Source organism: Dunckerocampus dactyliophorus, chromosome 14 (assembly GCF_027744805.1).
Source record: "Dunckerocampus dactyliophorus isolate RoL2022-P2 chromosome 14, RoL_Ddac_1.1, whole genome shotgun sequence".
NCBI lineage: Eukaryota > Metazoa > Chordata > Actinopteri > Syngnathiformes > Syngnathidae > Dunckerocampus > Dunckerocampus dactyliophorus.
Window position 1 is genome coordinate 975,362 of NC_072832.1, and position 19,507 is coordinate 994,868.

At 42.2% G+C, this 19,507-nt stretch overlaps 1 protein-coding gene across 7 annotated transcripts in view; it reads right to left on the minus strand.

Annotated features, from left to right (window-relative positions):
- The window catches only part of mgmt (O-6-methylguanine-DNA methyltransferase), a 95,296-nt gene extending 81,706 nt beyond the window's left edge, over positions 1 to 13,590 (minus strand). For 3 of the 7 annotated variants that reach the window (XM_054797825.1, XM_054797828.1, XM_054797824.1), the window contains exons 1-2: positions 13,506 to 13,563; positions 11,821 to 11,970 (exon numbers count right to left, since the gene is read on the minus strand). In XM_054797825.1, coding sequence (XP_054653800.1) covers positions 11,821 to 11,970; positions 13,506 to 13,543 — 188 coding nt within the window. In that variant the 5' untranslated portion in view covers positions 13,544 to 13,563. The other 4 variants (XM_054797829.1, XM_054797830.1, XM_054797827.1 and 1 more) reach the window with 4 other exon arrangements.
- Between the last annotated feature and the right edge of the window lie 5,917 nt (positions 13,591 to 19,507).

A 19,507-nucleotide genomic window follows, 5' to 3' on the forward strand; every position in this document is an offset into this window, starting at 1 on the left:
AAATGTTTTTGCGCACCCCCCATCTGAAATACTCTTGACAAACTAATAATATCTACTTATTTGTCTGTACCGTACAGACTCAACTTGAAACTGAAACCAGCCAAATGTAACAAAATGGAGAGCGGTGGCGCATGCGAGAGTATTCAAGATTCAAATTGCATGCTGAGTACCACAAATTCATACATGTTGGCAGGTCTGCACTAATATTGAAAGCCCTCCCTGCCTCTCACGCCCCCCAACAGTTCACCGTACTGCCCCGAGGGGGGCCGCCCCACTATTTGAGAAGCAGTGCATCAATGTAACATTACTGACACCTGGTGACCAGTGGAGAATACTACATATTATTTACATGCGTCTTCTGAATGCCTCTTATTTGTACTTTAGTTCATTTAGCCATCTTTATGCTAGAAAATGCTTAATTTAGCCACAATCCATGTCAAATTTGCGTCACTAACTTCACTACTAAACAGGCCGTAGACGAGCATAAAACAGCAACATATGATTATATGATTTCATTCATATAAATGTGTGATAAGAGTGAAGCCGCTGAATTCGAAGCGTGAAGTGGTGAAGGACGACTGCAATATAATAATAAATATGAAATACACAACAGTATTGCTCCTATTGTATTCGTCCTCTAGATCAGGGGATCTGGAAAGTATATTTGGTGTGATCCACTCAGGATCTTAGGGGGATCATGTGATCCGAGTGTGCTGGGAATGCAGACGCACAAATATATTGTTTATATCTATATGCAAATGAGGCTGAATGTTTATCCGTGTCAAATGAATGATCATCTTCTATAGGAGCTTGTTGGAACACTTTTAGCTTCTAGCACATTTTGTGCCTTTTTTTTTTTATAAAAAATATTTCAAGCTGTTAAAAGAAATCCCTCAGCTCGGAATTAAATCAATTATTTTGCCAGAAATGCTCCATGCATGCCTTTCGTCTCCTTGTGGTGAAAAGACATCATAGCGGGCGTGTTTAAGGGTGATTGATACGGGCATTGCCTGGCGACATTATCAGGCAATAAAGGCTACTCAGGTTCTAATGCAACATGTCATACACGGGCTCCTCTAGTACATTTCTATTGAGGACCTCACAAGCTAAATTGCTTTTGCCGCTCCCCCCCTCCTCCGTCTCCCCTCGCCTCTCCTCACATCTCAGCCCGCTTGACAGACAAATTGATCAAAGCATTGTAAAATAATATGCTCACAAAATGTCTCGGGGCAAAAGTCCAGCCCTTTTTTTTTTTTTTTTTCATTTTTCACCCTAATAAAAAAAAAGATCAGTATGATTTCCTCAGCGTCGTACGTCCGTGTGAAAGTCTCAAGCAGCGTTATATTTCAGACACCACTAATATCCTGTCAACTAAGTAGGAAGCATTCTTTTTCCAGCGTGGCCGTGCTAAAAAACACACAAAAAAAACGGGGTGGGGTGTGCGTGTGTGGGGGGTTAGGCTGGTTAGCGGGAGGCTGCTGCGTCGGGGCCCCAACTGGGGTTGTTGGAGATGTAATGAATTTGTTCATCTGATGGTGCCTTCAGGGCTGTCGTTAAGACTGGCAGAGGAGGTTGATTTCAGGAAATGTTGCAAAGATCAGTTAGGAAGCAAAAGGGGCTTGAGACGTTTCTATTAGAAAGAGCTGACGGTCACGGTGCGTAAGCAATACTTCAAGGGCGTTTATGCGGCTATAATGGCGCTTATCAATAACTATCTATCAATGCCACAAATGCTTCTCCTGCTGCTCGGGCAAATTCAACAGCGAGGAAAAACAACAATATACGCTTTCACCGCGCTGGCATATCTTCACGCTATGCATATTTCCCTTACCCAAAATACGGCCTGGGAGATCATTTATCAGCCTGACTCGCTAAGCCGGCAACACAAAGCTGAAAAGAGCCTTGTTTAGTATGTCATAAATAAATCAATGGAAATGGCTGATCCCCACTATTAAAGCCACACCGAGGCTTTGTGAGATCTACATGGGAAGCCGGCCGGGAAGATGAGCCGATACTTTGTCACTTTATCTGCCTTCATGGTGCTTGCCTTCATGTACGGTCCAACGCAACTTGCTTCATTTCCAACTCATTATTGCACAGAAACAATGGAAGGTGAACTAGTTTGAGGTCATCTGGTTTGCTGGCCCTCCATGACAAAGCGACCCAAACTGAAGAAATGTTTCCAACTCAAACTTTGCAAATGTCTTATATTTAAAAAAGGCCTGTTTGCAACGGTTACGTTGCGTGTGGAATTCCCCCACGGAACACAACGTGAGCTGCAGCGGTGGGACGCTGTCGCTCTCTTCATGATGCACTCTTCTCCAGCAGATATCTGCAGCTGTTAAGCTCCGTCTTGAAATCCTTCCCTCTCACTCAAGTGTGACAATTTCGCCCATAAACATGGCACTCACCCCGTGGCAGCGCAGCAAGCCGACAGCACGGGCGAGAACTTTAGGTGCGTTCACCAACATCAGGTATCGACCCACTGAAAACAGCTGACCCCCCGGCTAAGAAGTAAAATTCTGACATTGTTATTTATATAATACAAGTATACAAAGAAGGTAACCGCTATGTAAAACTGAAATACAGTCATCCCTCGCCACTTCCAATGTCGCAGTTTCACACCATCACAGTTTTTCAAAAATATATTAATTAAAAAATCATCTCTGTTTTGTGGGTGAATGAAACTGACTGTATTGCTAGTAAAAAAAAAATTTAAAAATGCATATTTAAGCAAATGTTATGTACAGTATTTTTTGCCTAAATGAAGCATTTTCAAGCATTTAATAGTAAATAAACTAACACAAATATAAGGCATTCAAAGATGCTGTGATATGTAGTATTCTACAATGGTCACTAGGTGTCAGTAATGCTACATTGATGAGACAAAAGCCACAAAAAGGAAGCCCAAAAAACAACAAAAAAAGAACAATAACAATAATAAACCCTCACAAGACAAAGTGCACAAAGAAGTTAACAATTGCATAACAAAACTGAAATTCCAAATTTCACGGTTCCAATTTCGCAGCTTTACATTTTTTCAAAAGAATATATTAATGAACAGATAATACTGTTTCGTCGTTGAATACGCCCTCTTCATTGCAGGTTTGGATGATCTCATCGCTGACACAGTAATCCCAAATTAAAAACCCTAATAAAAACATGGGCGAATGTTGCGGCCGTAACCCACGCCTAGCTAAAACTCAGCTCCGAAACCCCGGTGTCACTTCCTGTCGGCCACTCAATTCCCCTGGGGAACAAATTTACAGCAAAAAGTGTCTTATTTATGACTTAAATGTCTAATTTTCTTTTATTATGTCTACTATAGTGAGTAAAACGAGAGGACAGGTGACTATGGGGTGTTATTTCATGTCTGGGGGGGCTCTAATGAAGTTAAAAATCATACTTAGAAGGTCGTAAACAGGTTTTCTATGCTCCAACTATGAAAATATTCAATTTATAATGTGAACACAAGGTGCATTCAAGGACATTGGGTCATTACATGTTTTGTTTTGTTTTCCCAGGCAGTTGAGACTCACTGGAGTATAATAAGCATATCAGTGCCTGCTTGGTGTCATTGATATTTAATCAATTGCTCATGCACCCCTCTGGGTGTGGTTCTATGGTTATCATCACAGGTGCACTTCTGTGGTGGCGTCTCACTGATTCTCACTGATCTGACGTCTCGTTTTATTAGACTTTTGAGGCATATTACAAGAGAAAATTGTGCACGCCATAAATAAATCAATGGAAAAGGCTGATCCCAACTATTAAAGCTCTTGTGAGATCTACTTACATGGAAAGCCAGCCTATATGTTGTCATATGTTTATCTGCTTCATATACGGAAGAACCTCCAAAGTCAAACACACCTTGGTTGATTTCCTGTTTCAACATTTGTTTTCCCACATAAGAAACAATGCAGAGAGAATAAACTGTGCAGGGACTATTTTCCAAAGTCAAAGCTGAAGTGTGTGAATATCTTATTTTGTCTAAAACACAGAGACACCGGGTCTGCTTTCATGGATTACTCAGGAAATTAAAAAATATTCACATTTCAGAGGCTGAAATCAGAAAAAAAACAATCGGATACCAAAATAGTTGCTGATGAATTGGCTAATCAGTTAATGGATTAATTGTAGCAGCTCTAAAAATAATCAGTATGTCATAATTTGACTAGTATGAAATAAAATCCATCAGAAATTGTCATAATTATCACAACAGCAATACAGAATGTACACTAAATGTGCAAGATTCAAGCACATGCATCCTGCTGCCTTGCGTGGATATCCCCCCACCCCAGTTTGAGCAGAAATTGCTACACCATTCTGGCGACGCGCTTGTTGTAATGTTGATGTTCAGAATTCCTCCTTTGGTGGCTGATGTGCAGTGCAGTGTTGTGTGCTGGTGTACAGCTGGGGTGTCCAAGTTGCGGCCATGGCTTCTATTTATCTATTTTTTTTAATTGGCCCACAGCACAACATAAACAATAACAACAATAAAATTAAACAAACACAACCGACAAAAATTGGAAAAATAGAGCAAAAAGGCAGAATGTGAAGATAAACAGCTGAAATGTTGATACCAACAACCAATACAGCTTTGGAACCTCGGTTAGCATGTTTTTCCGTTAACGTTGAAAATGTATCAACAATTTTGCCTCGGTTGGCGTACATTCTCTGGTTAGCACATAATATGGCGCACGTCTTGTCGGGTTATTAATGTCTTTTTTCATGACAAACTGTTCATTCTTGTTAGCATCCTATTAGCTAGCGAACAAAATGGTAACCGCTACCAGAACTTACGTCACCCGTCCATGATGTCATCAGTGGTTAACTCTCAAAATGTTGGTTTTATAGCTTTACAATTCTAGTTGCACGTGCATAAAACAATTGTAAATGAATATAAATGATGAGTGAAAAGGAGAAATGAACATTGAAGGTTACTTAAACCTTCACAGAAGACGTGACTGTTCCCAAAGACACGATGTGGCACTGGGATCAACACGGACATCAACTTCCTGGTTTGCCATAAGTTATTTGTTGAATTCAACAGTGTTTGTCACCGCAACAACCCAAAATGCAGCCAAAGAATAAAGCGGGTGAGAAACACTAATTTCGTTGGCTGCATTTTGGGTTGTTGAGGTGAGCAACACTACTGAATTGAAGAAATACCTCATGTCAAACCAGGGAGGTGGTGTCCGTGTCGATCCCGCTGCCACATCGTGTCTTTGGGGACAGTCTCGTCAAGCATCACGTCTTCAATGAAGGTAAAAGTAACCTTAAATGCTCTTTTAGCTCGTTCATTCATCGTTTATATTCATTTCCAATTGTTTTCTGCATGTCAAACTATAATTGTAAAATGTGTTTTGTGGTAACGTTTTTGGCTTCCTGGAACGGATCCACTAGATACTCATGATTTCGTATGGTAAAACTCCACTGGACTTTATAACCTTTTTCTTTACGACAGAGTATTAGGGCCACATTGGAAAAAAATTATAATAATCTGAGGTTTTGTGAATAAAGTTGTAAATTTACAAAAAAAAAATAATCGGAAATTAATGACTTTCGAAAAAAGTACAAGAATAAAGCGTGTCAGAGGGAAAACAAAGCATAGATCTTCAAGAAGGAAGCAAACTTTCCTCTTGCTTCAGGCAAACTTTTATTTATAAAGTGGCAGCAAAACGCCCTTCTCACTTCCACTTTCCTTACCCCGCCTCCTCCACATGCCCAAGGCCAAAGGTCAGATAAGTCCTCCCTTTTCATAGGTGTCTCAGGCAATGCCTGAAACATAAACCTACCAGTTTGTTCTCCTAAATGTAGTACTTTATTCTCAAAAACGTACGACTTTACTCTGGTAATATTAGTTCTTTTATAAAAAAGCTAAGAAATACGAGTACTAGGGCCACATTGAAAAGATAATAATCTTGAGATTTTGAGAATAAAGTCGGAAATTTCCGACTTTATTGTACCATTCGCAACAGGCATTGCTTGAGACAGCTATGAAAAGGGGAGCCTTATGTGACCTTTGGCCTTGGGCAAAGGTAATATGACTTTTTTTTCTTGTAAATTTACAGCTTTATTTTCTTATTGTCTCTCACTTTATTTATGAGAAAAAACTCGTAAATTTACAACTTTTTTCTTGTAAATTTACGACTTTATTTGTCGGCTCTCTTAGTCTTTTTATGAACTATTCATTGGCCCCTTGTATCTTTTGACTTATCAGTATGCAGTCCTTGGTGGAAAAAGTTTGGACACCCCGGTGTAGAGCATGACAGGGAAACGCATGCGTGTCGGAACAGAGCGCTGCTGTTGGCGTGTTAAGGTCGGCAATAAAGCTTAAAAAGAGCTTCAGACCGCGTGTGTCTTTGTGGGACGTTTCATTATTTACGAGACGTTACTAGCAAAACATCAACTTTGAGCACTCGTTTGCGGGTGGCCGAGTCTGCGCTCACTCAGCGCTGAAATGAGGCACCGATGGCGACTTAGTCTTTCAAATACCGAGTTCCAGCCCGCATCTGTTAGGTTCTCACCACACCGAAAATAGTGGCTTATCTGTGTTCTTTTGGACTTTTGGTGCGTCGGCCGTTGGAGGTTCTCATGTGGACTCTGATGTGTGATGAAATCTAAACCTTTTTCTTTCGTAATTTCCACCTCACACCTTTGAGAACGCGGTGGCGGATGTGATCCGGGCGTCACTTATGACCGACGTCGCAAACGATATTAAACTGAGAAATGATATAGTGGTGCGAATCATTAAATTCATTTGCATATTCCTACTGAACCTGAACACACAAATTAAAGCGAGGAGGGGAGAAAGGTGCCTGGGCATGGTTATAGGACATCTCCCATAATCACAATTCCATATTATTAATTTCCTCACTTCAACTCATTAAGAACAAGTGGAATGTTTTTACTGCTTGATGAATTTGAGGCAGCGGCAGACAGTCAGGAAACACATGTTGAGGTATAATATACAAGGTCATTAATGGGTTTCCATAAATTAGAATTTAAAGGTAGATTTTCAAAAGGAGAACTTCCTATTTGGGTGCATTTGAAAATGGTTTCATTTCCCAAACCATTCAAGGTTATCAAATGTGAATCTGCGATACATGGATATTTAATTCCAATCTAATCACAACTAATCTGAGATGTAGGGATGTGGACCTGCAAGAAATAAGGAGGAACTACGTATTAGCGCCGGGCTTAATCAGTCTCCATCGCTTCAGTAAGGCCGGCGACGTTCTGACAATTTTGAGGGATGGCCACGCCGTGAAATGCAATTACATTTTGTCGCTTGACACTCCAAAACTACCGCGGCGCTCAACTTGTGGGAGGAAAAACATAAATAAACAGGAAGCCAGGCCTGCGCCGTTGCTCCCTCCCCACCCCCGTGGCCTTTAGTGACCCGGCAGACACCGGCTCTAATCAAGTCCCACGTGAGTAATAAACGAGTTACTTGGGTGAAATTTCAAATATAGAGTCGCGCAAGGGGTCGCGAGGGTGTGCCGTCACAAAATCTAATTGTGGGCCCAACTAACATATTCCGGCGGCCCTCATATTTCTGGCAGCGGATCATATTTGCCCAACTTTTCTGCTGGATATTTCTTATGGGATCGACAAAAACGCGCCTGCTCGCGATGACGGATGGCGCTGCTCCGTCTCGGGAAAGACATTAAACAACATTTTGCGGTGAAAATTAAAAAAAAGAAAAGAAAAAAAAAGTGTATGACACTTAAAGACATGGTTAGAAAATAATAATGATGATGATGATGATGATGATGATGATGATATGGGTTACAGTGAATACAATCAGCAGCTGTATTTTGGGGGTGTTGGGATAAAATTTTGGGTCTTAATACAGCTTTTATTTATTTGCCAAAATGTTGCAAAGTCTACTATCAATAAGTCATGATTTTTAGTATTTGTGTATATACAGTCAAACCTGTCTTAGCAGCCACCTTTATGAAAGGGCCACCTGCCTATAGCAGCCACTGAAAAATCCCCCGCGGCAAATTTACATGTTATAGACCCTGTGTATAGCAGTCACCTGTCCAACACGGCCAGCGGCCACCCATTTTGTCTCCCTTGGTCAATATCTGACTGCATATAGCGGCCAAATTACCAACTCAAGTAGAAGCTTCATGCACATGTCGTGTGTAGACTTTAATTACTGAGTCCTAGCTCAGTCACAATCATTCACAAGATCCACACAAACTGTCAGTTGTTCCACATAAAAAAGCCGTCTTCTTTTGAGCTTGCTATTTCCTGGTCAAACATGTAACTTTAAGAGCATTTGCACCAAAACATTACCGCAAAGTAGGCTGGGAACAGGACGTGCTCCCAGCGACGCTACAATACAATACAATACTGCCTGCATGCTAAAACATACGCTAGCATGCATGCTATCGTATGTTTTTTAAGGCAGCGGGAGCAAAACTGAGTTCGGTTGTACTTAATTGGAGTATTTTAGAATGTACTCACGTTATTTTTCATCAATCCTCATCCACAAATCCATCAAAGTCCTCATCTTCTGTATTCGACACAAAAAAAGCCGTCTTCTTTGGAGCTTGCTACTACAGTGACACCGTTTATTTCCTGGTGTGAGACAATACTGTCACACTGCATTACAGTCAATACTGTAATGCCGCTTGTTGTGGGGAAGGAGAGACTCACGTCGCCGATGCACTTTAATGGCTTTATTAACAGCGGAGAACACTGCAGGACTTTACATCCACGCCAACATAAACACACTTCCCAACTCTCTCCAAACTCACAGCTAGCACTGAGCCTAGCTCTCCTGCTCGGGACGCCCACCGTCACTTCCCGTCACTTCCTGATGAACTAAAGCTGTAATGACACTCTCCCGTATAAAAAGTAAAATATTAAAAACAAACATAACAAAAGACATTACTAGCACAGCTTTGTTCTGTGGGTCGTGGATAATAACAAGCCTAGTAGTGCTGTACAACTTTTATCTACAGTCCCACAGTGCCCTCTACTGGTCAACATTCAAAATGGCCGCCAACCTGTCTATAGCGGCCACTTTTGCAGTCTCCTTTTAGTGGCTGCTATAGACAAGTTTGACTGTATTTGATTGATGTCTTACCATCAGAATAATGCTGCTTTTGCCATACTTCCTAGAGACTGACTCAACAGAGCCTCTGCTGGTTGCATCCTGGTACTGCACCGTTTCACACAATTGGTGGAATTTATTTGATTTGATTCTTTTCAATCAATCTCCTCCGTGCCTTCCTGAGCAGTACAGAAAGCGTCAGGCTTGCCAAATGTACAGACATGATCGCGAGCAGCGTGACTGTGCTGTAACAGCGTGAAGTGCTGTATGTTTGCAACTTTTATCCCTGACAACATCCGCAATGTCGCCAAAACAGCACATGCCGACATTTGCTTTTAAACACCGTTCCCCTTGGCTGATTAGGTCCGCCCCCATCGCTGCAGCCAGTCGCTATAGGCCGTCTCCTGCCCACTTTCCCTTCACGGAGCCAAAACAATCGTGTCTGCCGTTGAGGCTTCCTATCGTTGTGAGCGTGACATAAGTTTTGCACCCTGCAAACCACACCTTAAAAACCTTTAGTTTGGTGTGGCATTTGGGGGGCGGGCACTTGGCAGGGGGTGGTGAGTTTTCGCGGCTCGCAACACGATCGTCGGTCAGGCGGCAACTAATTAGCCAAAACACGGGATAACCCGAACAGTGGTTGGATTCGCCGGACTGGACGGCCGGACGTCGTCGGAGGAAAGTGGGTTTGCCGACGGCCTGGGGGTCCTGCTGGAGCCCAAACAAGATGCTCTTGCATTCAAAGTCTCCGCCTGTTCAACTAGTGATTTTGAAAAAGTAAGTCAAATGTTCTTGTCTGAATGTTATGGTTCCCCTTTCACATCATATGTAGTAAAAACCACCAACATGGTGCCCCCCAGACCACCGCATCTCAGCTTTGTGAAATAGTGTAGGTGCAAAAGACTAGTGTTAGTAGCAACTTCACTCTTTCATCTTTTTGTTTTGGTATTTTCCAAATATTTCAATTTTCTTCTTAAATAATCTTCAGAACTTTTCTTTTCGGAATATTATGGGTGACTTATTCTCATGGGATGATAACATTTCCCCAACCTCATTTTCCAAAAATGTATTTTGTTTTGTTTTGTTCTCCTAATATTATGACTTTTAACAAAATTATGTGTTTTTTCTTTAATATTTCAACTCCATGCTACTAAAATTACATTTTTTTTCATAATATTACAAGTTTATTCTCGTAAAAGTGAGACTTTTTTTCTTGTTAAAATACGACTCCTATCATTCCCATGAAATTGCAGCTGCTTTTTCCATTTCTGTTGGGGTTTTTTTCCAACTATTTGAATGTTCTTCTCATAATTGTGACTTTATTCCTATCATACTTTGACTTTATTCTCGTGACATAACATTTTCCACAACCTCATTTTGTCCAAAATCTTTATTTGTTGTTTTGTTTTCATAATATTACGACTTAAAAAGTTATTGTTTTCTTTAACATTTGAACTTTATGCTACTAAAATGATGTTATTTTTCCTAATATTATCAAGTTACTCTTGTAATATGACAACTTTTTACTTTTAACATTTTTACTTTATTTTTGTAAAGCTACTGTTGATTTTTCTATTTTTGCTGTTTTTTTTGTTTTTTTTTAGCTTTCTTGTTAAATCCTGTATTTAGAATGTGCCATGGGTCAATAAAAAAACAATAACCCAAAAAACAGCCGCGAGCTGCAAAGGGCCCCTATCCACACTTTGGACACCCCTGTTCCATGTGTGGCCGTGTCAATGCCATCTGCCCAGGGCCTTCAGAATCAGTAGTGCTGGCAGGTGTCACTTCAATGCTATTAGCAATGGGGCTGTTTCTTTTAGCAATCAGATTTTAGATTGCCTAACAAAACGTCAGCATTTTTCTGCCCTATGATTGGTTGATCAGAGCGAAAAAAAAAAAAAGCCAAGTGTGACAACAGAAGAAGAGTCGGCAGACGGCAGACGGCCAAGCTAGACATGGTAAGAAGCGGTGGGCCAACTCTGAAGCTTCCTGACCGGGAAAGGGTTTGTTCACCGCTTCCACTGGAAGACTTCCAGACCGGTTCTTACGAGTGAGTGGTGACTGGGAGATGTTTTATTTATTTCTAGAATATTTCTGTCATGTTATTAGATAAATGTTGATTTAAGTGTTGCAGATGATGTTGTAGTGTAGGGGTTGTGGCTGTTCAGAGACGACGTATTGGAAGATAAAGGGCTTTAACCGCCTTTAGTAATAATGCTATTTACCCCAATTCGTCATGCCATGCATTGTCATGGTGCATTTTTGCATATGATGGATGCTTTGTGTAATTGTGACGGAAGAGGTGGATTAGGTCACTTACGAACCCCACTGAAGGCACAAAGGTACGAAACACACCACCTGCCAGAGGATCTCTGACTAGCGTTTATGCAGCAGTTCCATAACCCCCCCCCCCCCCCCCCCCCACACACACACACACACACACACACACACATAGATGATCTTTGATTAGTGCCAACATTGTGCCTTTTGTAACGGCACACGACACGCTATGACAAACTGTATATCAGTTTCACAAAATCTCATTCCAAGCCCAACTGGCCGTCATATTTCTGGCGCTGGATCATATTTGCCCCAACTTTCCTGCTGGATATTTCTTATGGGATCGACAAAAAGGCCGATGCTCGTGATGAGGGATGGCGCCACTCCATCACGGGGAGTGGATACTGTCTGCCTGTAAATTTCACACCTTTGTTTATCACGTCAGCGGGCCGGCTGTCGTACAGTACCTTTCAGCAGGTGCGACATCCATTAGGATCTGGATGGTGTGCACACCATTCTCACATCCGCTGACTTGGATCTTCCCCAGGGGACTCAGCAAGGAGACGGTCTTCGGAGTGCAGCGGCTCTCCTTCTGCTCCCTCATCTCCTTTGCCCTGCTAAGGAAGCACAATTTACACCTCCGTCACGGACATATTCGCGTGGCGACTTCCCACAATTTCCCACCCGCATTTGCATGGCGTGATCTATTGGAAAGCTAGCGGGCCGCCAGCAAGATGATGGCTTACATGTTTGAACACCTTGCCTCCAAACAGTGTCATGATGTGGCTTGATCCCGACATTACAATCCAATATTTCTTGGGTGCATGGGAAAGAATACGCCTATCTAACCAATAAATCGCCCATTTTTCCCCCCTCTTTCTCTTCTATATATCACATAAATGAGAAAAACAATGCAGTCTGTTCCCTTGTCTGGTGGGGGATTCCCAAGATAGCTCGACATTATTTTCAATCCGTCATTTTTGGTTGATGGCCGGGATGTTTTTCTAGCATTAAATTTGTTCCTTAGGGTGCAACTCCGATGGGATTCCGGGGTTTCCAGCCCTTAACAACAGCAAAAACGTGCAGCTTTTCTGACGACTGAGATGGATACTGGCAATAACCAGACAGCAGTTCCTTTTTTATTTTTACTTTGAGGGGGGAAGCGGAGATGATTGACTACGTTATATGTGAGGTTTTTTTTTTTTTTTTTGAAGGATGGGGGTAATGACAAATAAAGGTCATATTGATTGAAGGAGCTTTAACCAAGGAGACCTTTCCGTGCTTTATTTATAAAGTTTCTAAAATCCACAATTCACTTATTACTTCCTTCATAACTCACCTGGATTATGGCACTCTATTTTTTAATGCAATAAATGCTATTTATATTTTAGTTTTCTGCTAGTTTGATGAAATCAACTTTTTTGCAGGTGCATCTATGCGAGGATGAATCGTTCTGCATGTACTTTCTAACTGTACACGTTACAAAATAAAGAAGCAATGCATTATTTCACTGAGCCCCCCCCCAAACACACACACATATCTGTCATGGTATGCGATCACAACAGTGTGTGTGTGCCTCAACTTTCTTGTTTCTCCTCTTCTTGCAGCTCTCACAGGGGGTTTGCCTGCACTGACAATAAAAGGCGAGAACATTTTCTGAGGCAAACAATACTACAGTGCACTTTGGATAAAGCACTGAGCAGACTGCCTGCCATTTAGCAAGCAGCTAATAGACCCCACAGAAAAGGAGGGGTGGGGGAGAAAGAATAATGGACTTTGGCAATTATGTCCTTGCTAATAGTCTACTCTGATTAAAAATAAAGCCATCACATTTGCTCGCCGTGCAGCAGACTAATACTAATGCATGTTTGTTCACCCATCTCTTCACGGCAAACAAAAGGCAGCTTGTATTGTTATGCTGCTCGTCCATCTTTAAGAAGAGCTGGCGGTCAAACGCTGCGTTGACTAATCGAACGCAACATGTGTCTGACTTTCTTTTAAGCTTCACGCAACTTCTCGTTTGCGACGACCTGACAATGCTATGCTAGCGTTTGTAGCTTGTCGGTAGCACTACGGTATTTGACGAAAAACATCCTTCCCGACAAATGTTCGGAGTGCGAATAATGTCCGGCTTGAGCAACATAAAACAAACCCTTGCGGTGACGTACAGAAGATCCATGCAGCTTCCATGCGACACAATTCCCCACTCGGTGCTCGTCTCTTCCTGTTTCTCCACGCGCGACCAATCACAAGAGGCATAGTCCGCCATCGCTCTGTGATTGGTCACTATACGCTCTAAAGCCCGCCCCCTGCCAGGAGACAAACACTAGGCTTATCGAATGTGGCTAATGGGTCTCAAGTTGGGATTTGGCGTCTTGCAAGGCGGGTGGGGGTCCCAGCACACACTGTCATTGTAATGATTTAGATATTTGATTTGCTTGATAGTTTTACAGAAGAAATATCATTACGCATGTATCCAAATTCATTTTAGACATGTTATATTTCCACTTACAGCTAAGACATTTATCCATTTCTCCTGTCTCATGTGAGCTGTTGTGGTCTATGGGGGTCCTGGGCATAATGCTTGTGAATAAAAAAAATACCAGCGTGAATGCATGCATGCACTACAAACTAATACATTCAGCATGCCACTATAAACAACACACAAGGCAGCGCACCCTCATCGTATTGTGCGATTCAACGTGGAGGGCCTTTTCTTACGTCCCCCGGAGCAGTCATACGTTTAACTTTTAGCAAATATTTCAGCCATTATGTGCACTGCATCCGTCTTGCATTGTTTAAAAATGCCTTTTGTCCGTCTGCAGCTTTATTTTCATTTGAGTGCTGCTTTTCAGCTCGGTTTGGAATGTGCAGGCCGGCGTGGGCCGGTGGCCCACACCCCGTCTCAGCGGCGAGGGTGGGAGAAGGAGGGTGGAGGGTAGGGGGAGAAAACGCCACCCCTGCAGAGACCATTTTGAAATCTGTGAGGATTTCTGTGCCATCTGGACCCGCTGCCAGTCTGCCCCAGATAGTAAGGGTTGGCAACGGTACCCGACGGTGCAATATGGCTCCCTCTTTAATGAACTACTAACTGTCCCCCGTTTTAATTGATGTGACATTTGAGCCATTTATCTCTGACATTTCAATGAAGGATGATTCTCAGCCTTGCCATTTACTTTTTTGTGCTATTTTCTAAGAGCCATTTGCATTTTCCTGCTCGAAACCTGCTTTTTGTCTCTCATTAGCTAATTAGAGAGCAACATGCACAATTAATAAAAATGGACATAACCTAGTTTGATATAGGCTTGATGAGGGATAATCAGGAACTCACGCTTTTCTTTATATCCATCAAATGTGATGTGAAGGGCTACCTCTTGCTAAAAGGTGACTTGGAAGGAGCCCTGTGACCTTTAGCCACATACCGACATGCAGCCTCCAGTGTGGGACAACTTATGTTCCCAGCATGGGGAGAATCAGGCTCAATTAATCAGCATATGATTGCAGTAGGCAGCCCCCTCTGCTGGAGCTTCTCAGCCACGCTCATTCCGGGGGCCGGCAAATGATGTGTGGCACACACAATTCACGTCAGCTCTGATATCTCGTGATGAAAAAGATATTTTACAAAATGCGTTTGATGTTGTTAATGTAACAATATATTTAATCAAAATGCATTAAAGCTATTACAACAGACAGTCCCCCCCCCCCCATCTGTCGACATGTTACACAATTTGTTTGTACAGTAACGTGCATTTGATCAGCTACAAATAATTCGTCTTTCACTGCAGGAAACGGTGTGGAAACAAACAGCCATAAGTACGTGTGAATGACAACAAGCCGTATATCAAAGGCTGCAATTGTGTTCCGTAATGACACATATATTTAAATGTTTTTTAAGATATCCTTTCAAAACAGGACTCCAGCGATGACGCCGGTTCCTTTGATTGTGCGCCGCATCATTGCCAAGGTGTGGTGCCTGTCTGCGTTGGCAGCCGAGCTTGATCTCTTTTGTTTGGGACTCAAAAGAGCTCCTTTTCCTGCACTGTTTCCCTCACTATGTTTTGTTTGTGTAAGGTGCTGACGGACTTATAGGCCGTGTGGCTTCCTTTCAGCGTACGGCGCCAGATGTTTGCCACAATAACAACCCCCCCCAGCCGCCCCCCTTTTTTGTCATATATTGATAGAAAGGGTTTATTAGCACCTTTGTCCATCCTGTAGTGTGTGATTGTCAGAGCTCCGTCATACGTCTTGTTCCTGTTTCCTGTCTGTGCTCCTAATCTCGCTCCCATGTTGCTGTGGGAGGAGTTGGAGCCATTTGTGATATCTGACTTTTTTTTTTTAACAGTCCTGACAGAGCAAGCAAGCAACATCCTCTCGCACGCCGTCGGGTAGGGTGACCGCAGCTTCATTCATGAAAAAATGGAGATACTCAAAGATGGCGCATGCATTGAAAGTGTGCCTACAAAATTGTCATATAATAAACTGACTTTGAACGCAACCCCTCACTGCTCATAATAAGACAGTTAAAGTGTGATTCACATGTTCGGCTGTTATTAAAGAGACCAGGTGTTCGTTTGGAGCTGTTAACACATACAAATATATATAATGCTGTCCTGTCATGTAACCGTTTGTTCAGAAAATACAGTCAAATTGGGCACATTTCCCACATACCGTAGTTGCACGCGGTGATTAGTCATGATTAATTCCAGGATTGCAAGCAACCATTATTTTCTTAGGCGACTAATCTGAAGCTTGTTGTTTCGATGAATCGAGTAATCAGTTAGGCCCTGAACGAACCAAATCAATATGAACCAAACACAAACAGTTACTATTTTGGTCCGCAACATATCGGAAAAGAGGTAAAAATGTCAGTCATTGTTTTCCAAAGTTTGTTTGTTTTGCCTCAAACACAAACACAACAAATAGCTCTGCTTTCATGGATGACTCGGGAAATGAAAGAATATTCACATTTGAGAGACTGAAATCAAAGGATATTTACATTTTGGAAATCAAAAATGATTAATCAAATACCAAAATAGCTCTCGATTAAGTGGATAATTGATTAATTATCAATCAATCGATTAATTGTTGCAGCTCTAATCAAGTCATTTGAAAACTGTGATAAATCCGCTTAAAATTTTGAGTCATTTGACAACCCTAATTATAAAATACTACAGCTGTAACTACATACACACTCCAACGGAGGAATGTTCAAAAACCAGCACAAAAATCATTCCAAAAATGGAACGACACTGGAAACTGAGATCAAATGCTTGTTAAGTTTTGGAATGTGACAAACACTTTCGGAAAAACCATGAAATGTGCGCTCTAAAGTCGCAAGAACTTGGGAATGTGAGCCGTTGTGCACGATGCTGCGCATCCCTGCTTTTTGGCAACAGTAATTCAACAGCCGCCCTAAACGACAGCCTCGCAGGGATTACGTCCCATGCAGCAAAGTGCCCTGGTGCCACTCAACTTCATGCCAAACCAATACCAGGCCATTTTCATCACTTTCAACAAAACAACAAACCTGGACAGCCAGGACAGCACACGTCCTGGCAAAACACAACATTTGGTCACCCTGGTGTCGTGCTTGGCCTAATATGGTGTCGTGCAACTTTTAGACGAGAGCATTTTGCCTTTTTATACTTTTCGTCCTTGAGTGGACACCGGGACTGAAAGGCTAGGTAGGCCAGGGGTGGGTAAACCTTTTGACTCGCCGGCCGCATTGAGTTCACAAAATTGGCTGGGGGGGGGGCAGACTATATATTTGATCACACACACTACTTTAAGCTTACAATTCTAACAGTCCACCTAGAATTATTTGTCTTATTTGATCTGTAAAAGTGTCTGCTTTGTGGGATTGTGTCCCTTTTTTGAAAAGCACTTGAAACATCAGACCACATCAAATCACAAAATAAAATTTTCCAGGTTGTTTTACTGAATAAAACACCTGGAATGTACATGAATAAAGGAAAGGTGTGGCATCCAGTACAAGAGGAACTATGAAGGATAAAACATTGGCTATTAAAGAGTATGTGAACGTCCCTCCTTGTTGACCTCCCAGACAGTGCAGTGGGTAGGTTCAAGTTGTGTGTCACACATTTGTTGACTTGTGTTTGTGTAGCTGAGGTAGTTGTCTGGATCGCTGCTGCGTGTGAAAAGCTACTTAAACCATCAAAAGGTTGTCTCAGATTGACCGACTCTGACTACTTGCAAGTCATGTTGCCAGCTTGTATGTTAAAAGTGTAAATTAAAATACTTTGGAAACAACTGGCGGGCCAGATTCAAACGCTTGGCGAGCCGGATGTGGCCCCCGGGTCGCACTTTGCCCACACCTGGGCTAGGCTGATACCGACAAGCAAACTAGCCTAGCCTATGCTTTTATATGACACAATTTACCCTAAAAATAAACTTATTATTGTGTTTCAAATTGAAATGTTAACATCAGTGAATGGTTGTAATATTAGCTTTTAACTCATTCAATCCCAGACATTTGTCAAAAGACAACCCCTCCTGTAGCGGCCATTTTAGACCATTTTGACTGATCTTTCAAGGCACACAGAATATTGTGTTGTATGGTTATAGAAACATGGAACCTACCAAAAGAAACACTAGCCTCCCACCTTTCATCAGGAAAAGAAAGTTTGTTTCTACCTTTTTGCGTTCTTTAGTAATCAGCAGTGGAACGTAGGTAAGTTTCAGGAAAATATCAGTTGCCAACTAAAAAAGGGAGAAAAACAGCTTTTTGTGGAAAGATACATTTCAAGCATAACTTTCACTTTGACACAAATATGTTTTGCTTTTGTGTCAGCTTAAATGTCTAAACAAATATACCAACATAAACAACACAAAAAGGGGTTGTTTTACATCAAAATAACAATTTATTTACAAATATGACACCAACAACTATTTGGAACTGAACTATGTGTGTGCATGCAAGCGTGAATGTGTGTGTGCATGTATTAAAATGCCCCTTTAATGTGTAACCTTCTGCACGCTAGACTCCTCCACGCTCTCTCACTTCCTCCTTCCTGCCAAGTGTGATTTTCCCTTCACTTGATTTCTGCTGAGCTCTGATCAAATACACTTCTAACACCTTGTGGTTGTTTTTATGGCTTATAAGTGAAACGCATTAGTGGGGAGGTGCGTCAACTCTTCTTGCCTCTAGTGCAAAAAACGTTAAAGACGTATAAATACGTTGTTGGGATCAATAGCAATACGTCTTGGGTGTTGAATGAGCGACTGTACTGCTGGCGTAGAAGTGGGGAGGAGCTATGTGCAGTGCATTCTGGGAATTGTGGTATCGACAGTGGGTGCATGAAGATATGAAATCATAGTTGTGTACGGCACGCTAAGACATAATAATAATAATAAAGTGCATGACAATAATAACCACCAACTGTGATTTGATTTATTTGCCTAGATTATGTTACTTTTACATGAATTCATGTACGCTAAAATAGATCAGAGTAACGCACAGCATGGATCAACCTCCCACCACTTGAGGCGGAACCGACAGCGCCTCTGCTGGTTGAGGCCAAGCAGTGCACCCCATCTCGCCTCCATCGTCACAATCCGTCGATGGATGAATCGTTAGTCCAAGGCTATTCAACCAGCAGACCGGCCGCAAGTTCTCTTCAAAACTTGGGTGTCACCAACATTTTTTACTGCTGCAGCAGATTCCTAAAAACAGCAGAGCGCTCCTGTTGCACGGAGGATCTTTGACGAGCGTTTCACAGCAGGTCCTTATGAAACAGCACAGCGCTCCTGCCGTACGGAGGATCTTTGACGAGCATCAGCGAGCGTATTGCCTCTAATGTTCCACTACTCCAGCTTCCGCTTCTGTCAACAAATGTGGGCCCCCAGAACAATTCAGTTGAAAAGTCCTGCTACCCTCGTTTACAGCCGCAACCATACATTGGCTTCTTCTCCTTACTTCCACACTTTCCTCCCCTCCAAAGAATTAGCCTGACGGCCACATAAGCAGCCCGGCGACGACAAAGAAAGCGCCGCATTTCCTCGTCCGCCTCCAGTGCCCACTTACTTAAGGCGCGCCTGTGTCCCTCCATGTCGGATATGATTTCTCCTTCCCTCCGCTACTGTTGACACGCCGCTATGAATGAGCGCGAGCACTTTGCAAATGAAGAGGCTTGA